General features: G+C 46.8%; 1 protein-coding gene across 1 annotated transcript in view; it reads right to left on the bottom strand.

The window, feature by feature from the left end:
* The window catches only part of NDC80 (NDC80 kinetochore complex component), a 64,431-nt gene that overhangs the window by 12,931 nt on the left and 34,309 nt on the right, over nucleotides 1–17,191 (bottom strand). Inside the window, exon 5 of the mRNA XM_073577011.1 lies at nucleotides 12,694–12,866. Coding sequence (XP_073433112.1) covers nucleotides 12,694–12,866 — 173 coding nt within the window. The remainder of the gene's footprint in view (nucleotides 1–12,693; nucleotides 12,867–17,191) is intronic.

Here is a 17,191-nt window from a genome sequence, read left to right on the forward strand (position 1 = left end):
CACAATGATTTCATTAAGACAATTATAGGGAGTCAGTCACCCCCAATATACATGATATATAGGCAGCAGTGCTGTAGGATTGCCCCCGTAACAGCCACACCAGCACTGCCCGAGAACATAATGAGGGGCTGCGAGACCCCTGTACAATAACAGATAGGACCCTGCACGTTAGATACAACGTGTATGGCCCAATGATCAGCAACCAGGGCTGTGGAGTTGGTATAAAACGGTCCGACTCCTAAAATATATAATAAATTGGGTACAGTAGTTCAGTGCAGAATGTGCTGAATATTTTTTCATAGGAATTTGGGAAAGTTATGAAATGTCCTATAAATGGCTGTTATATTCCTGATCTAAGGCTACATTCACACACAGCGTTTTTCCTGCGTTTGCCACACAGGCAGATCTCACCAGCGACATCGCTGGGGACGGGGGTCGCTACTTACCTGTCAAACACGGCGATCCTGACGTCCTCCCCCTCGGCTCCACGCTCGTCTCTCCACAGGAAGCGACGCAGGAAGCCGACGATGAGAAACAGTCCTGAATGTTCTCGCACGATCAGCGATAACCAGCGGGGGAGCGGGTCGTAGGTGAGTATCACACATAGCAATATCGCTATAACGTCACAAGTTATAGCAATATTGCTAGCGATATCGCCAAGTGGGACAGTACCTTAGCACCAGTCAGGTACACCTCATAGCTGCCCAAAATGACACACAGGACAGGCATTGCTCGTCTTCGGTAACAGATCAACATCAATTAATAGTTGGAATAAATAGACTGCATTCATCACATCTTAAGGTGCAGGCTTTATTTTCAAATGTAGGGGTGTGCAGTATGAGGTTCTGTAGCAGCTGAGGTGTGCAGTATGAGATTCTGCGGAACAGTATGAGGTTCTGCCCCCCCCCCCCCCTAGTTTTGATCCTGGCTAAAACCGTTTCTTATGGATATGGCGAACCCTCAGGTAACCCTAAATGAAGGTCAAAGGACACAGGTGGCTGAATTGAAGGAATTGCTTAATCACCTATTTACCGTGACTAAAAAAATTACAAGCTGAGGATTTAACTCCTGACATTTTCATAAGGGAGTGGAAGAACTTGCTCTTTTGCTGTTTAATCGCAGATGGCATTTCTGCTTCAATGAAACGGAGAGAAAAACAGCTATTGGAAAAAATTTTTTTTATGGCAGCTGTTTATGTGGACCCGAGTCATCGTATACTGCTTGATGATCAACAGCTTACTAAAGGAAAAGAAGCTCTGACTGAGGTAGCAGTTAGGATGAGTGGCCTACAGGAAGACTGCCAGGCGCAAGAGGACTCGGGTCCTGACAGTGCTACTGCTGCCATATCTTCATCCTCATCAGATGAGGAGTTTGACAAGTATTTGGATGATATGGAGCAGGCAAAGCGTTGCCGCAAGGAAAAAGATTTCACGCCGTCTCCTATAGCAGCAGACTGACCATATTTCAGCAAAATGTTTCACTTGCTCTCAAAGAAAAATTCAACCGTTCATCAAAACTGACTGTGCACGAGGCAATTCCTTTATACCCGGAAATTGTTAGAGATGTTTCCATGTGGTTACGGCTTTGCCTCCAACCCAAGTTACTGTAGAGAGGTTGTTCTCTAGCCATAAAATTATTAGGTCAGATGTGAGGTCATCTATGAAGGAGGATCTGATGGAGGCGATACTATTTCTTAGAACAAATTCATAGACTGCACAAATGTTATTTAGTATGTTTTTGTTGAAAACTGTTTTTTTGCCACTTACATAGTTTATTACATAGTGATAGATATATATATATATATATATATATATATATATATATATATATAGTAATCGATATTACATAGTGTATTACAGATTTACATTTTATTACAGTTTTTTGTGTTCTAAAGTTGTATTCCAATAAATAGATATTATGCTCTATCTAAATGTCTTGATTACTGGATCATAGAAATGATTTCATGTCTGATGTTCACATTGTACTACAATAAATTTTTCACTTAAATATAAGCAATATATGTCGGAGTCGGTGGAAGTGAAATTGAGGAGTCGGAGTCGCAGGTTTGGCTTACCGACTCCACAGCCCTGTCAGCAACAATGTATTTACAACAAGATGAACGAAGAAAAGAAAGAAGAGAGTCTCTGCTCTCCGGATGACACAATCTACAGTGTATGTATGTATGGTTTATATAAATAATAAATTACATATACATACACACCTCTATATATAAAAATGAATGTGTATGTGTGTATCACCAACCAATCACGAAGCATCTTTCATTTCACCAGAGCTGTTCAAAAGTAGCTGAACTGTGATTGGTTGCTATGAGCAACAGTTTTCCCACTTGACAACACCTACACTGACATGGTGAGAGAAATCTAGCATCCCCGGGAACATAAGCTCCAGCCATTGTCTGCCCCCCAGAAAGGAGCAGAGAGCACAGGACAGAAATGAATCACCCCCTCCCATGCCCATATATCCATCACACATCCTCCATCCCATAGGCACATCTTCCCTCTTAAAGGGATCATTGGTATGGAAGTCAGAGCAAATCCATACAGCGCTTTGGTTTTGACCCCAAGCCTCTCTTAAAGGGATCCCTGGTATGGAAATTAGGACCGTTCCACTCAGCTTTATGGTTCTGACCCCAGGGTGTCTTAAAGGGATCATTGGTATGGAATTTAGGGCAAATCCCTCAGCGCTCTGGTTATGACGCCAGGCTGATATGGGATATTAGGGGTAGTAGTCCGGTGGCTCTGGCTGATATGGGATATTAGGGGTAGTAGTCCGGTGGCTCTGGCTGACGGGATGAAGTGGGATATTAGGGGTAGTAGTCCGGTGGCTCTGGCTGATGGGATGATGTGGGATATTAGGGGTAGTAGTCCGGTGGCTCTGGCTGATGGGATGATGTGGGATATTAGGGGTAGTAGTCCGGTGGCTCTGGCTGACGGGATGATGTGGGATATTAGGGGTAGTAGTCCGGTGGCTCTGGCTGACGGGATGATGTGGGATATTAGGGGTAGTAGTCCGGTGGCTCTGGCTGACGGGATGATGTGGGATATTAGGGGTAGTAGTCCGGTGGCTCTGGCTGACGGGATGATGTGGGATATTAGGGGTAGTAGTCCGGTGGCTCTGGCTGACGGGATGATGTGGGATATTAGGGGTAGTAGTCCGGTGGCTCTGGCTGATGGGATGATGTGGGATATTAGGGGTAGTAGTCCTGTGGCTCTGGCTGACGGGATGATGTGGGATATTAGGGGTAGTAGTCCGGTGGCTCTGGCTGACGGGATGATGTGGGATATTAGGGGTAGTAGTCCGGTGGTTCTGGCTGACGGGATGATGTGGGATATTAGGGGTAGTAGTCCGGTGGCTCTGGCTGACGGGATGATGTGGGATATTAGGGGTAGTAGTCCGGTAGCTCTGGCTGACGGGATGATGTGGGATATTAGGGGTAGTAGTCCGGTGGCTCTGGCTGACGGGATGATGTGGGATATTAGGGGTAGTAGTCCGGTGGCTCTGGCTGACGGGATGATGTGGGATATTAGGGGTAGTAGTCCGGTGGCTCTGGCTGACGGGATGATGTGGGATATTAGGGGTAGTAGTCCGGTAGCTCTGGCTGACGGGATGATGTGGGATATTAGTGGTAATAGTCCGGTAGCTCTGGCTGACGGGATGATGTGGGATATTAGGGGTAGTAGTCCGGTGGCTCTGGCTGACGGGATGATGTGGGATGTTAGGGGTAGTAGTCCGGTGGCTCTGGCTGACGGGATGATGTGGGATATTAGTGGTAGTAGTCCGGTAGCTCTGGCTGACAGGATGATGTGGGATATTAGTGGTAGTAGTCCGGTGGCTCTGGCTGACGGGATGATGTGGGATGTTAGGGGTAGTAGTCCGGTGGCTCTGGCTGATGGGATGATGTGGGATATTAGTGGTAGTAGTCCGGTAGCTCTGGCTGACAGGATGATGTGGGATATTAGTGGTAGTAGTCCGGTGGCTCTGGCTGACGGGATGATGTGGGATATTAGTGGTAATAGTCCGGTAGCCCTGGCTGACAGGATGATGTGGGATATTAGGGGTAGTAGTCCGGTGGCTCTGGCTGATGGGATGATGTGGGATATTAGGGGTAGTAGTCCGGTCGCTCTGGCTGACGGGATGATGTGGGATATTAGGGGTAGTAGTCCGGTGGCTCTGGCTGATGTGATGATGTGGGATATTAGGGGTAGTAGTCCGGTGGCTCTGGCTGATGTGAGATATTAGGGGTAGTAGTCCGGTGGCTCTGGCTGACGGGATGATGTGAGATATTAGGGGTAGTAGTCCGGTGGCTCTGGCTGACAGGATGATGTGGGATATTAGGGGTAGTAGTCCGGTGCCTCTGGCTGACGGGATGATGTGGGATATTAGGGGTAGTAGTCCGGTAGCTCTGGCTGACGGGATGATGTGGGATATTAGGGGTAGTAGTCCGGTAGCTCTGGCTGACGGGATGATGTGGGATATTAGGGGTAGTAGTCCGGTAGCTCTGGCTGACAGGATGATGTGGGATATTAGGGGTAGTAGTCCGGTGGCTCTGGCTGACGGGATGATGTGGGATATTAGGGGTAGTAGTCCGGTCGCTCTGGCTGACGGGATGATGTGGGATATTAGGGGTAGTAGTCCGGTGGCTCTGGCTGATGGGATGATGTGAGATATTAGGGGTAGTAGTCCGGTGGCTCTGGCTGATGGGATGATGTGGGATATTAGTGGTAGTAGTCCGGTGGCTCTGGCTGATGGGATGATGTGGGATGTTAGGGGTAGTAGTCCGGTGGCTCTGGCTGACGGGATGATGTGGGATATTATAGTGAATGTGGCTATGCGGAGTGGGCGGGGCGAGAGAGAGCGAGCGCGCGCGCGAGAGAGAGAGCTATATATATTATAATTTGATATAACTAACCGTAGTTAGTTACTATGCCGGGCAGCGCCGGGCTCTTCAGCTAGTAATATGTAAATATATGTCGGCAGTTTCCATTCAGTCCCTTCTCTGTGTAGTTCACCTGATATACCACAGCGCTCAGTTGTTCCCCTACCCCCCAGCATTCGGGGCCGCCAATCCACCGGTCTCTCTTCCTCTCTGAGGGGTCTCAAGTGTAATTCTGGACTGTTTCCTTTTCTATATAAAGCTCCCTGAACAAGCTATGCATTTTATAAGAGGCTGTGTGGATCCATACTGGGGTAATATACACTCACTGGCCACTTTATTAGGTACACCATGCTAGTAAGGGGTTAGACCCCCTTTTGCCTTCAGAACTGCCTCAATTCTTCGTGGCAGAGATTCAACAAGGTGCTGGAAGCATTCCTCAGAGATTTTGGACCATATTGACATGATGGCATCACACAGTTGGCGCAGATTTGTCGGCTGCACATCCCTGATGCAAATCTCCCGTTCCACCACATCCCAAAGATGCTCTATTGGATTGAGATCTGGTGACTGAGGAGGCCATTTGAGTACAGTAAACTCATTGTCATGTTCAAGAAACCAATCTGAGATGATTCGAGCTTTATGACATGGCGCATTATCCTGCTGAAAGTAGCCATCAGATGTTGGGTACATTGTGGTCATAAAGGGATGGACATGGTCAGCAACAATACTCAGGTAGGCTGTGGCGTTGCAACGATGCTCAATTGGTACCAAGGGGCCCAAAGAGTGCCCAGAAAAAATTCCCCACACCATGACACCACCACCACCAGCCTGAACCGTTGATACAAGGCAGGATGGATCCATGCTTTCATGTTGTTTACGCCAAATTCTGACCCTACCATCCGAATGTCGCAGCAGAAATCGAGACTCATCAGACCAGGCAACGTTTTTCCAATCTTCTACTGTCCAATTTCGATGAGCTTGTGCAAATTGTAGCCTCAGTTTCCTGTTCTTAGCTGAGAGGAGTGGTACCCGGTGTGGTCTTCTGCTGCTGTAGCCCATCTGCCTCAAAGTTCGACGCACTGTGCGTTCAGAGATGCTCTTCTGCCTACCTTGGTTGTAACGGGTGGCAATTTGAGTCACTGTTGCCTTTCTATCAGCTCGAACCAGTCTGCCCATTCTCCTCTGACCTCTGGCATCAACATGGCATTTCCGGCCACAGAACTGCCGCTCACTGGATTTTTTTTCTTTTTCGGACCATTCTCTGTAAACCCTAGAGATGGTTGTGCGTGAAAATCCCAGTAGATCAGCAGTTTCTGAAATTCTCAGACCAGCCCTTCTGGCACCAACAATCATGCCACGTTCAAAGGCACTCAAATCACCTTTCTTCCCCATACTGATGCTCGGTTTGAACTGCAGGAGATTGTCTTGACCATGTCTACATGCCTAAATGCACTGAGTTGCCGCCATGTGATTGGCTGATTAGAAATTAAGTCTTAACACACAGTTGGACAGGTGTACCTAATAAAGTGGCCAGTGAGTGTATGTAGGAGATACAGAAGCTGAGGGATGAGAATCCTTTTGATCACATTGCCTCTCCCGATTACTGAGCTCAGAGGTTGCTCCTGGGATCTGTTGCAGCCATTTTACTATCTTAGGGTAAGTTCACACAGGACTTTTTTGCTGCGGTTATTTTTTCTTTTTTTTATGCTAATTTTCAGCTGCTATTTCCATTACCAGCAAAGCATATGAGGTTTCAGAAATGTCCTGCAAACACATTGGCTTTTTGTGCGATCAGGATTTTGTGCTTTGTTATGTTTTTTGGACAAGGAGCATGTCACTTTCAGCATTTTTGCTGCTTTTTTCAGCGTTTTTCACCCATTGACTTGAATGGGTGTTGAAAAAAAAAAAAATGTACCAAAAACGCAGGTGTCATTATTTGCAACGTTTTTGCTGCAGAAAAGTCATGGAGATTAGCATGGACAAAGACCAAAAAAAAAAAAAAAAAAGCACCAAAAATCACACCTAAATCTGCGTTTTTGCAGAGATGATCAGGTTTTGCTGCAGAAAAAAAAGCAGCAAAAAAGTCCCGTGTGAACTTACCCCTTAGGGGTCACTGCTCCAAGTGCTCCTATCACCACTGGAATCACTGTGGCCTTCACCTTAATAATAATAATAATAATAAATTTTATTTTTATAGCGCCGACATATTCCGCAGCACTTTACATTTCAGAGGGGATTTGTACAGACAATAGACATTACAGCATAACAATAATCACATACAGTAGATTATAACAAATAACAAGAGGAGTGAGGGCCCTGCTCGCAAGCTTACAGTCTATGAGGAAAGAGGGAGACACGAAAGGTGGGTGGTAACAGTTGCCCTGATTGTATGGACCAGGCATAATGTTAAGTGTGTAACAGTACAGACACAGAGGGCTAATGGAGGCATAAAGCATGTGGGAACATGATGCGGGGAACCTGGTTATGGTAAAACTTTTGGCTGTGCCACCCAGGGATAGATTAGGTTAATGTGTTGAGGCAATAGGCCAGTCTGAATAAATGCGTTTTCAGGACACGCTTAAAATTGTGGGGATTGGGGACTAATCGTATTGACCTGGGAAGTGCATTCCAAAGAATTGGCGCGGCACGTGTAAAGTCTTGGAGACGGGAGTGGGAGGTTCTGACTATTGAGGATACTAACCTCAGGTCATCAGCAGAACGGAGGGCGCGGGTAGGGTGGTATACTGAAACAAGGGAGGAGATGTAGGGTGGTGCTGAGCCATGGAGGGCTTTGTGGGTGAGGGTAATAAGTTTATACTGAATTCTGGAGTGGATGGGTAGCCAGTGTAATGACTGGCACAAGGTAGAGGCATCGGTGTAACGATTGGTGAGGAATATGATCCTGGCTGCAGCATTCAAGACAGATTGGAGAGGGGAGAGTTTGGTAAGAGGGAGACCGATTAGAAGAGAGTTACAATAGTCGAGACGAGAATGAATAAGAGAAACAGTAAGAGTTTTTGCAGAGTCAAAAGTAAGAAAAGGTCGAATTCTAGAAATGTTTTTGAGGTGCACCTCTGCACCTTCCACCTCTTCTCCAGTTCTCCTTTGAGGCCTTGGTATTTCTCCAGCTTCTCATACTCCTCCTTTCTGATGTCACATCTATCATCATTGCTGTTTTCTGATCCTCGTCTACTATCACAGTGAGCTGGATTCAGGTACTGGTGCATATGGCTCTGTAGCTTGGTGGCCATGATGGAGTTTCCATGTTGTTGTGAGGCAGGTCATTGGGCGGTATTTGGATGGAACTGTTCCTTTATGAGGATCCTTCATGATCAGCACTGTTCTACCTTGTGTTAGCCAGGCTGGGTGGTGGCCTTCTTCTAGCAGTTGGTTCATCTGCTTTGCCATGCGTCCATTATTATTATTTATTTATATAGCGACAATAATTCCATGGTGCTGTACATGAGAAGGGGGGTTACATACAAAGTTATAGATATGACGGACTGGTATAGAGGGGAGAGGACCCTGTCCTTGCGGACTTACATTCTACGGCCAGTAGGTGAGGATCGAGTCTGGGCCAGGTGCTGTCCAGCTCTTCATGTTCCTGACCCGCTGTTGGATGTCTGCTTCTGTAATGGCGACTGGTTCTTGCTCTAGGTGGTGGCTGTGTTTCATTCTCACATCTTGCAGCCACCTTGCACTGGTGTTGTGTTTTCTCCTTCTCCCATATGTTCCTCCAGTATTGTTCCGCCTCTGCTATTGGTGGAGTTGCTGCCTTTGTGCTGTTAGGGCCCCATTACACACAACGATATTGTGAACAATATCGCTGCAACGTCACCAGGTTGGTGACGTTGCAGCGATGTCGAAACAACATCGTTGTGTGTGACACATAACAATCAACGATCGGTTAGCTGATCGTTAATCGTTGCCTAACGCCCCCGTCATACACAGCAATCTCGCTAGCTGATCGTTGTGGAAAGCCCTGGACATTTTTTTGATCATTGGTCTCCCGCTGGCCAGCACGCATCGCTGCGTGTGACAGGCTGGAGACCAGCGATCAGGTAACCAAGGTGAACAGCGGGTTTCTAAGCGTTGCGCGGCACTTAGAAACCCTCTGTGTACCTTGGTTACCAGCTCCCTGCACCAGCGCACTGGTATCTAAGGTACACAGCGACACGCGCGCTCGTCGTCACTGCTGCTGATCGCTGGTGAAGCTGCCTGTTTGACAGCTCACCAGCGATCATGTAGCGACACCAGCGATCCTGACAAGTTCATATCGTTGTCGGGATCGCTGGTGAGTCACTATGTGTGACGGGGCCCTAATGGTCGGGGTCACAAATCTATCATTGGTCTCCTGCTGGGCAGCAGACATCGCTGCGTGTGACAGCGAGAGAACAACAATCAGCGAGCTCCCAGCGCCATACAGCAGACGCTGGGAGCTGGTATCCAGGGTAAACAGCGGGTAACTTAAGCGCCGAGACACAGCCATTGGGTGACTAGTTGTTGTTCCTCAGTCAGTGGACATGCAGGTCTCGCATCCATCCAGAGATTCCTCATACACTTCATAGATGCCCTCTCCTTTGGTCTGCCGCTATAGTAGCATTTCATCAGGTCCTCTTGCCTTGGCCATGTATGGTTTGTTCCAGTGGCCCATTAACAAGGTCCGCGTCAGATGTCGAGGAACCAGGACAATATAACAGCTTATGGCGGTGCAACTAGAAAAGTATCCCATCACCGCCAAAGTAAAGTGGGTAAGAGATTTGGGTTCTGATGAACAATGGAGAGAGGTGCTGGATCCAAATCCCAAAATATCCTTGCCTGAATCATAAAGACTCTCCCAAATCTTTCCTATTCACAGAGTACATAAGACCCCACGTATCCCATTTAAAATTGGTATAAGAATTGACATGTGTACAAGATGTGGGAAAAATGACTCTCACTTAATGCACATGATGTGGGAGCGTGTGAACATTGGGAACTACTCCCCTGAAGAAGCTGACGTGAAATGCGCGTTGGGGTCTGTCACCTCCCAATATCAGGTAAATTCTTGACTTTACTCTGTACCCTGTTCCCCCTTGAGACCTTTAGGCTGAGTTCACATGTTGCATTTTTTTCGCTTTTCCGCGGCGGTTTTAACCGCGCGATTTTGCCGCGAAAAATAAGCATCCCATGCATTCCTATGGGATTCAGCAATGCTGTGCTAATGCTGCGGTTTTTACCGCGGCGGAATCGCTTCGCGGTAAAAACCACAGCATGCTCATTAATTTGCAGAATCGCGGCGATCCCGCACCCATAGGAATGCATTGTTCCGCTTACTTCCCGCATGTGGCTGTGCACACCATGCGGAAAGTAAGCAGAACAATTGCGGATGGTACCCACGGTCCGGAGGAGAGGAGACTGTCCTCCGGGCTCTGGGTACCATATCCCTGTAAAAAATAGAATTTAAAATAAAAAATATTGTTATTCTCACCCTCCGACGTCCCGCGCAGCCTTCCCCCTTCTCTTCACGCTCCTGTCCCAGTAGTCCTTTGCGAAAATGCCCGCGATGACGTCCGTTCTCGCGGGATCGCGAAGTCTCGCGGTCATTCGCGCGACGTCATCGCGAATTACCGCGAGACGTCGCGTTCCCGCGAGAACTGACGTCATCGTGGGCATTTTCGCAAAGGATTACTGGGAACGGATGCGCGGGACGTCGGAGGGTAAGAATAACACCGTTTTTTTTTTTTTTTTACATTCTATATTTTACTACTGATGCTGCATAGGCCTCCTCAGTAGTAAAAGGTTGGTCACACTCGTCAAACACTATGTTTGACGAGTGTGACCAACCTGTCAATCAGTTCTCCAAGCGATGCTCCAGATCGCTTGGAAAACGCTAGCATTCTGCAAGCTAATTACGCTTGCAAAATGCTAGTTTTTCCGCGGGAAAATCGCGGGAATTTAAAATGCGATTTTCCCGCGGACTGGAATTCCGGAATTCTCGCGGTAATTTCCGTGAGAGTTCCGGTACGTGTGCACTTAGCCTTATATTCCTCAGAGTTATTAGGAGAGGGTGTATCTGTCTTTGAACTCCATGTTTTTGCTGTGGTGTGCTGTCGCATTCTGGGAACTCTCCCAACTTGCCTGAGAAAATAAATATTTACCTTAAATTGTCTGTCATCCACTTCCGTATGTATGTCCCCGAATCCCAAAATCCACCGCACCGACCGGAAGTACGCCGACCGCCATATTGAAATACCCAAGTGATGGGTATTTCAATATGGCACCCGCTGGTGGTACCAGGCCCTTCCACAGTACCACCAGTGGGACACCGCCAGGACCCCCCCACCGCTGCTGGACCCGCCGCCGCCGGACCCGCCGCTGCCTGCCCACCCACCTCCGTCATAGCCGGCAGGAAAGACCGCGGCTAGCGGCCTGTGCACAGGCCGTGGTCTTTCCTGCCGACTGGCCACAGCCAGGACACTCCCGCTGGACCCGCCGCAAGCTGCGGTCTTTCTTGCCGGCTGGCTGAAGACAGAATCCACCCACTGGACCCGCCGCTGCCTGCCCACCCACCTCCGTCACAGCCGGCAGGAAAGGCCGCGGCTAGCACAGGCCGTAAGTCACAGCCAGGACCCCCCCCAGCTGGACTCACCGCAAGCTGCGGTCTTTCATGCCGGCTGGCAACAGCCAGGACCCCCCCCCCCCCGCTGGACCTGTCGCTGCCTGCCCACCCACCTCCGTCACAGCCGCAAGCCGCGGTCTTTCCTGCCTGCTGGCCGCAGCCAGGATCCCCCCCGCTGGACCTGCAGCTGCCTACCCACCCACCTCCGTCACAGCCGGCAGGAAAGACAGCGGCTTGCGGCCTGTGCGCAGGCTGCAAGCCGCGGCCTTTCCTTCCAGCTGGCCGCCGCCAGGACCAAACCCTGCCGCTGGACCTTCCGCCGCTGAACCCCCCCACAGCCGCAGCTGGACCTGCCGCTGCTGGCCACGACCTGTACATATACACACACACGTACTCATATCTCCAGCACAGGCCGCAAACCACCCTCTTTCCTTCCGACTGTGACTGCATGGAGGTGGGTGGGCAGGCACACTTCTAGTATATTAATATTACCTATGTGACTACCTGTATATGCGAGTTGCTCCAAGACTGTGCGTCTGCTCTTATGCATGTAGCACTTTATTGTCTACTAAAGTACGATGCAAATACTTATGCCCCCCCCCCCCCAAAAAAAAAAAAATTAGAACAGTATTCAAGGAGTGATACCTTTATGGGCTAACCAGAGAAATTATATTTGGAAGCTTCAGGACTCAGAAGGCCCCTTCATCAGGCTGGATTACAAGTGAAATTAATTAAGCCTGATGAAAGGGCCTTCTGAGCCCTGAAAGCTTGCAAATATAATTTCTCTGGTTAGCCAATAAAGGTATCACTCCTTGAATACATTTCTTTTTTTTTTTTGGGACATAAGTATTTACATCGATTTCTCTGGCTAACACGGTACCACAATATTATTTTGTATTGTACATGTAATAAAGTACAATTTTTTTACTTAAACTTTTACACGTACATTGCTTCCCTATTTTACAGGATAATTTGTTACTGGAAGTGGTAGTACAGCTGACCATTTATATACCTATTTAAGGGGGTAGTTGACTTGATAAAATCTGTGTTCGGAATCCATATACCGCTGGAACCCAGAATCAGGTACTCCGTCTGTTGGACGGGCGCTGGACTCCCCTATATCCATTTCCCAGATGCCATTTCAAGCTAGAAAACCATTAGCGCCACACTGGATGGAAAACCGGGCTGCACTCACCCCAGCTCTTTGAACACTTTAGGAATTTCCTCCTCGAACTTGGAATCAGGTATTTCGTAGTTTGGGCAGATGAAGCTGTAGATGAAGGCGAAGATCTTTAGGAAATCCTTGGTGGAGGGGCCTTGTAAGGATTTCACCGTGAGGGTCTGCGAGTAGCCATTCTCATTGAGAAACTGCAAAACACAACAAGAAAGGAGACGGGTGAGACGGAGTGGAGGAGACCCCACAGAGAGCCCGGCGATACACCCCCAACATCTGTCAGCGAACCAACAGGGGGAATCATGCAGGTGCCACCACCTGTCAGGACAACCACGCAATCGACTGACGAGGCCATGGTCACTTCCACTACTAGACCAGATATTAGGGAAGTCACAGTGAGCGTATGGTATATACAAAACTACTATAGAGCTGGCAGTGACCGAAGCGGGGTAAACTATATATATATCCCCGCTACGGTCACTGCCAGCACCACAATAACAAAAGAATCACTATCTATAGTTCTTTATACCAGTCAATTGGATGCCCGTTACAGGTAGCGTATGGCTTCAGGGGTGCGGTATACAGAGCAAGAGGAACAGAGCTATTAAGTTTATATATTTAATCCAGAAAAGTATGCAGCGTTTATAAACATATACAAAGATGATACAAAATGGGAACAAAAAACAAAGATATATACACAATTACATGAAATCAAAAGGAACAACAGAAGACATGTACTAAACCTGATTTCGCAGGGTTGGCTCTGTTTTATGAAGAGAAGCAACGTTACAGATCTACAACAAATTATCTCCCAGGACAGCTATTGATCATGGTTCGTCAATCGCTTTTATTAACACAAGTCACGATCACATAGCTCCCCTCCGGTGACTTATAACAGAACTGGTCAGGGGATGTGGCCGATCCTCAGAAAATTATGAGATTCTTAACTTTCAGGATATCTTCACCCCTGCAGGTCCCAGGTGAGAGATATTACTGCCATGTTTCTCATCACAATTTTATCTATTCATGGAAAGCAACATCCATCTGACCGGTATTAATTTAAAAGGTGTTGTAACCGCTCAGTGATGCAAGACAAAGCGCTATGTTCCCCAATATGACTCATATCTTTCATATCTTTAGTGTTCATAAACACCAATATTCATAATTTGGAAAGGGGGGGGGGCAAAAGCTTAAAGCAGTTTCCCTGACAGTTCTGTCGCACAGGCAGACAAAGGCCATAATTCTGTCACCTCTCATTCTTGTGCAGCTGAGGATTAAGGCGATAGGTTTTCTAGCGGCCATAAATCAATGATATTGCAGAAATCCTGACTGCATCCATCAGGTAATCCTGTTTAACGCGCTACTCCTGGAAGATACAAGAATGTTTTTCCTACACTATAAAGATGCAATGCCCAGTGCACTTCTATTATCTTTATAAGACTTGTAACTCAGTGTGACAGGAGCTGCTCCTCACTGCTCCCCCTCCTGTCCGGGACATCATGTCACAGCAGAGTGCAGCTCCCTGCTGTTACCATCAGCCAGTCTTCGGATAATACTGGAGGGTGTGTCCTGCACCAGGCTGCTCCTAGATGCCCGCCCCCATATATCTGCCACTATTCAGCCCAATAACACGGGGCAAGGCCTCTATTCAGTCCTATAGGGAGCGTGGCTTGCTCCACGCTGTTCCTAGCTGCCTGCCCCTTTATGTCTGCCTAGTCTATTCAGTCCAATAACAGGGAGGAGGGTGTGACAAGATGCCACTACCGGTTTTGATCCCATGACAGTGCATTATGTACAGTTGTGGCCAAAAGTATTGACACCCCTGCAATTCTGTCAGATAATACTCTTTCTTCCTGAAAATGATTGCAAACACTAATTCTTTGTTATTATTATCTTCATTTGTCTTAAATGAAAAAACACAAAAAGAATTGTCCTAAAGCCAAATTGGATATAATTCCACACCAAACATAAAAAAAGAGGGTGGACAAAAGTATTGGCACTGTTCGAAAAATCATGTGATGCTTCTCTAATTTGTGTAATTAACAGCACCTGTAACTTACCTGTGGCACCTAACAGGTGTTGGCAATAACTAAATCACACTTGCAGCCAGTTGACATGGATTAAAGTTGACTCAACCTCTGTCCTGTGTCCTTGTGTGTACCACATTGAGCATGGAGAAAAGAAAGAAGACCAAAGAACTGTCTGAGGACTTGAGAAACCAAATTGTGAGGAAGCATGAGCAATCTCAAGGCTACAAGTCCATCTCCAAAGACCTGAATGTTCCTGTGTCTACCGTGCGCAGTGTCATCAAGAAGTTTAACCCCTTAGCGACAGAGCCAGTTTGCAGCTTAATGACCAGGCCAATTTTTACTATTCTGACCACTGTCCCTTTATGAGGTTATAACTCTGGAACGCCTTAATGGATCCCGCTGATTCTGAGATTGTTTTTTCGTGACATATTGTACTTCATGTTAGTGATAAAATTTCTTCGATAAGACTTGTGTTTATTTATGAAAAAAACGTAAATATGGCGAAAATTTTGAAATTTTAAAACTTTAAATTTTTATGCCCTTAAATCAGAGACATGTGTCACACAAATTTCTTAATAAATAACATTTCCCACATGTCTACTTTACATCAGCACAATTTTGGAAGCAAAATTTTTTTTTGTTAGGAAGTTATAAGGGTTAAAAGTTGACCAGCGATTTCTCATTTTTACAACAAAATTTACAAAACCATTTTTTTTAGGGACCACATCATATTTAAAGTCATTTTGAGGGGTCTATATGGCAGAAAATACCCAAAAGTGGCACCATTCTAAAAACTAGACCCCTCAAGGTGCTCAAAACCACTTTCAAGAAATTTATTAACCCTTTAAGTGCTTCACAGGAACTAAAGCAATGTGGAAGGAAAAAAATTAACATTTAACTTTTTTTGCAAAAAATTTACTTCGGAACCAATTTTTCTTATTTTCACAAGTGTTAAAAGAGAAAATCAAGCACAAAATTTGTTGTACAATTTCTCCTGAATACGCCGATACCCCATATGTGGGGGTAAACCACTTTTTCAGCACACGGCAGAGCTCGCAAGGGATGGAGCGCCATTTGACTTTTTCAACGCAGAATTGGCTGGAATTGAGATCGGACACCATGTTGCGTTCGGAGAGCCCTTAATGTGCCTAAACAGTGGAAAACTCCAACAAGTGAACCCATTTTGGAAACTAGACCCATTAAGGAACTTATCTAGATGTGTGGTGAGCACTTTGAACCCCCAAGCGCTTCACAGAAGTTTATAAACGCAGAGCCGTGAAAATAAAGTCTTTTTTATTTCCACAAAAGTGATTTTTTTAGACTCCAATTTTTAGACCCCCAAAGTTGGTAAATAGTGGAAACCCCTCAATTCTTGCTCCAACCCTAACCCCAACACACCCCTAACCCCAACCCTAATCCTAGTTCGCCCTAACCCTAATTCTAACCCTAGCCATAGCCCAACCCTAACCCTACCCTACCCCTAGCCCAACCCTAACCCTAACGGAAAACTGAAAAAAAAAAATATTTTCTTTATTTCATTATGTTTTCCTATATAAGGGGGTGATAAACGGGGGGTTATGTACTATTTTTTTTATTTTGATCACTATGATCGTTTATCATAGTGATCAAAATAATGAATGGAATCTGCCAGCCGGAGTCGGCAGATTCCTGGTGGGCGCACTGCGCATGCTCCCGCCATTTTCAAGATGGCGGCGCCCATCGGAGGACGCCGGCGGGACCCTATTTCTCTCTCCTCTGATGTGCGATCACATCAGAGGAAAGAGAAATTTAATGCATAATCGCGACTTTTTTTTTTGTCGGTCGCCGTTATAGGGTTAATAACGGCGATCGCAAAAGCGGGGTCGGTGAAAACCGACCGATTCATGTTCTCTGGGGTCTCGGCTACCCCTGGCAGCCGAGACCCCGGTGAAAATCCGACACTGGGGGGCGCTATGTACTTTCTTCACGGCGCTGTGGTTTTAGTATCCTTAATTACCGCCGTTAAAAGGCATATCGGCGGTCGTAAAGGGGTTAAAGCCCATGGCACTGTGGCTAACCTCCCTAGATGTGGACGGAAAAGAAAAATTGACAAGAGATTTCAACGCAAGATTGTGCGGATGTTGGATAAAGAACCTCGACTAACATCCAAACAAGTTCAAGCTGCCCTGCAGTCCGAGGGTACAACAGTGTCAACCCGTACTATCCGTCGGCGTCTGAATGAAAAGGGACTGTATGGTAGGAGACCCAGGAAGACCCCACTTCTTACCCCGAGACATAAAAAAGCCAGGCTGGAGTTTGCCAAAACTTACCTGAAAAAGCCTAAAACGTTTTGGAAGAATGTTCTCTGGTCAGATGAGACAAAAGTAGAGCTTTTTGGGCAAAGGCTTCAACATGGAGTTTACAGGAGAAAAAAAAAAAAAAGGAGGCATTCAAAGAAAAGAACACGGTCCCTACAGTCAAACATGGCGGAGGTTCCCTGATGTTTTGGG

The sequence above is a fragment of the Dendrobates tinctorius genome, unplaced genomic scaffold, assembly GCF_039654945.1.
Source record: "Dendrobates tinctorius isolate UK_male_01 unplaced genomic scaffold, ASM3965494v1 ptg000054l, whole genome shotgun sequence".
NCBI classification, from domain to species: Eukaryota; Metazoa; Chordata; class Amphibia; order Anura; family Dendrobatidae; genus Dendrobates; species Dendrobates tinctorius.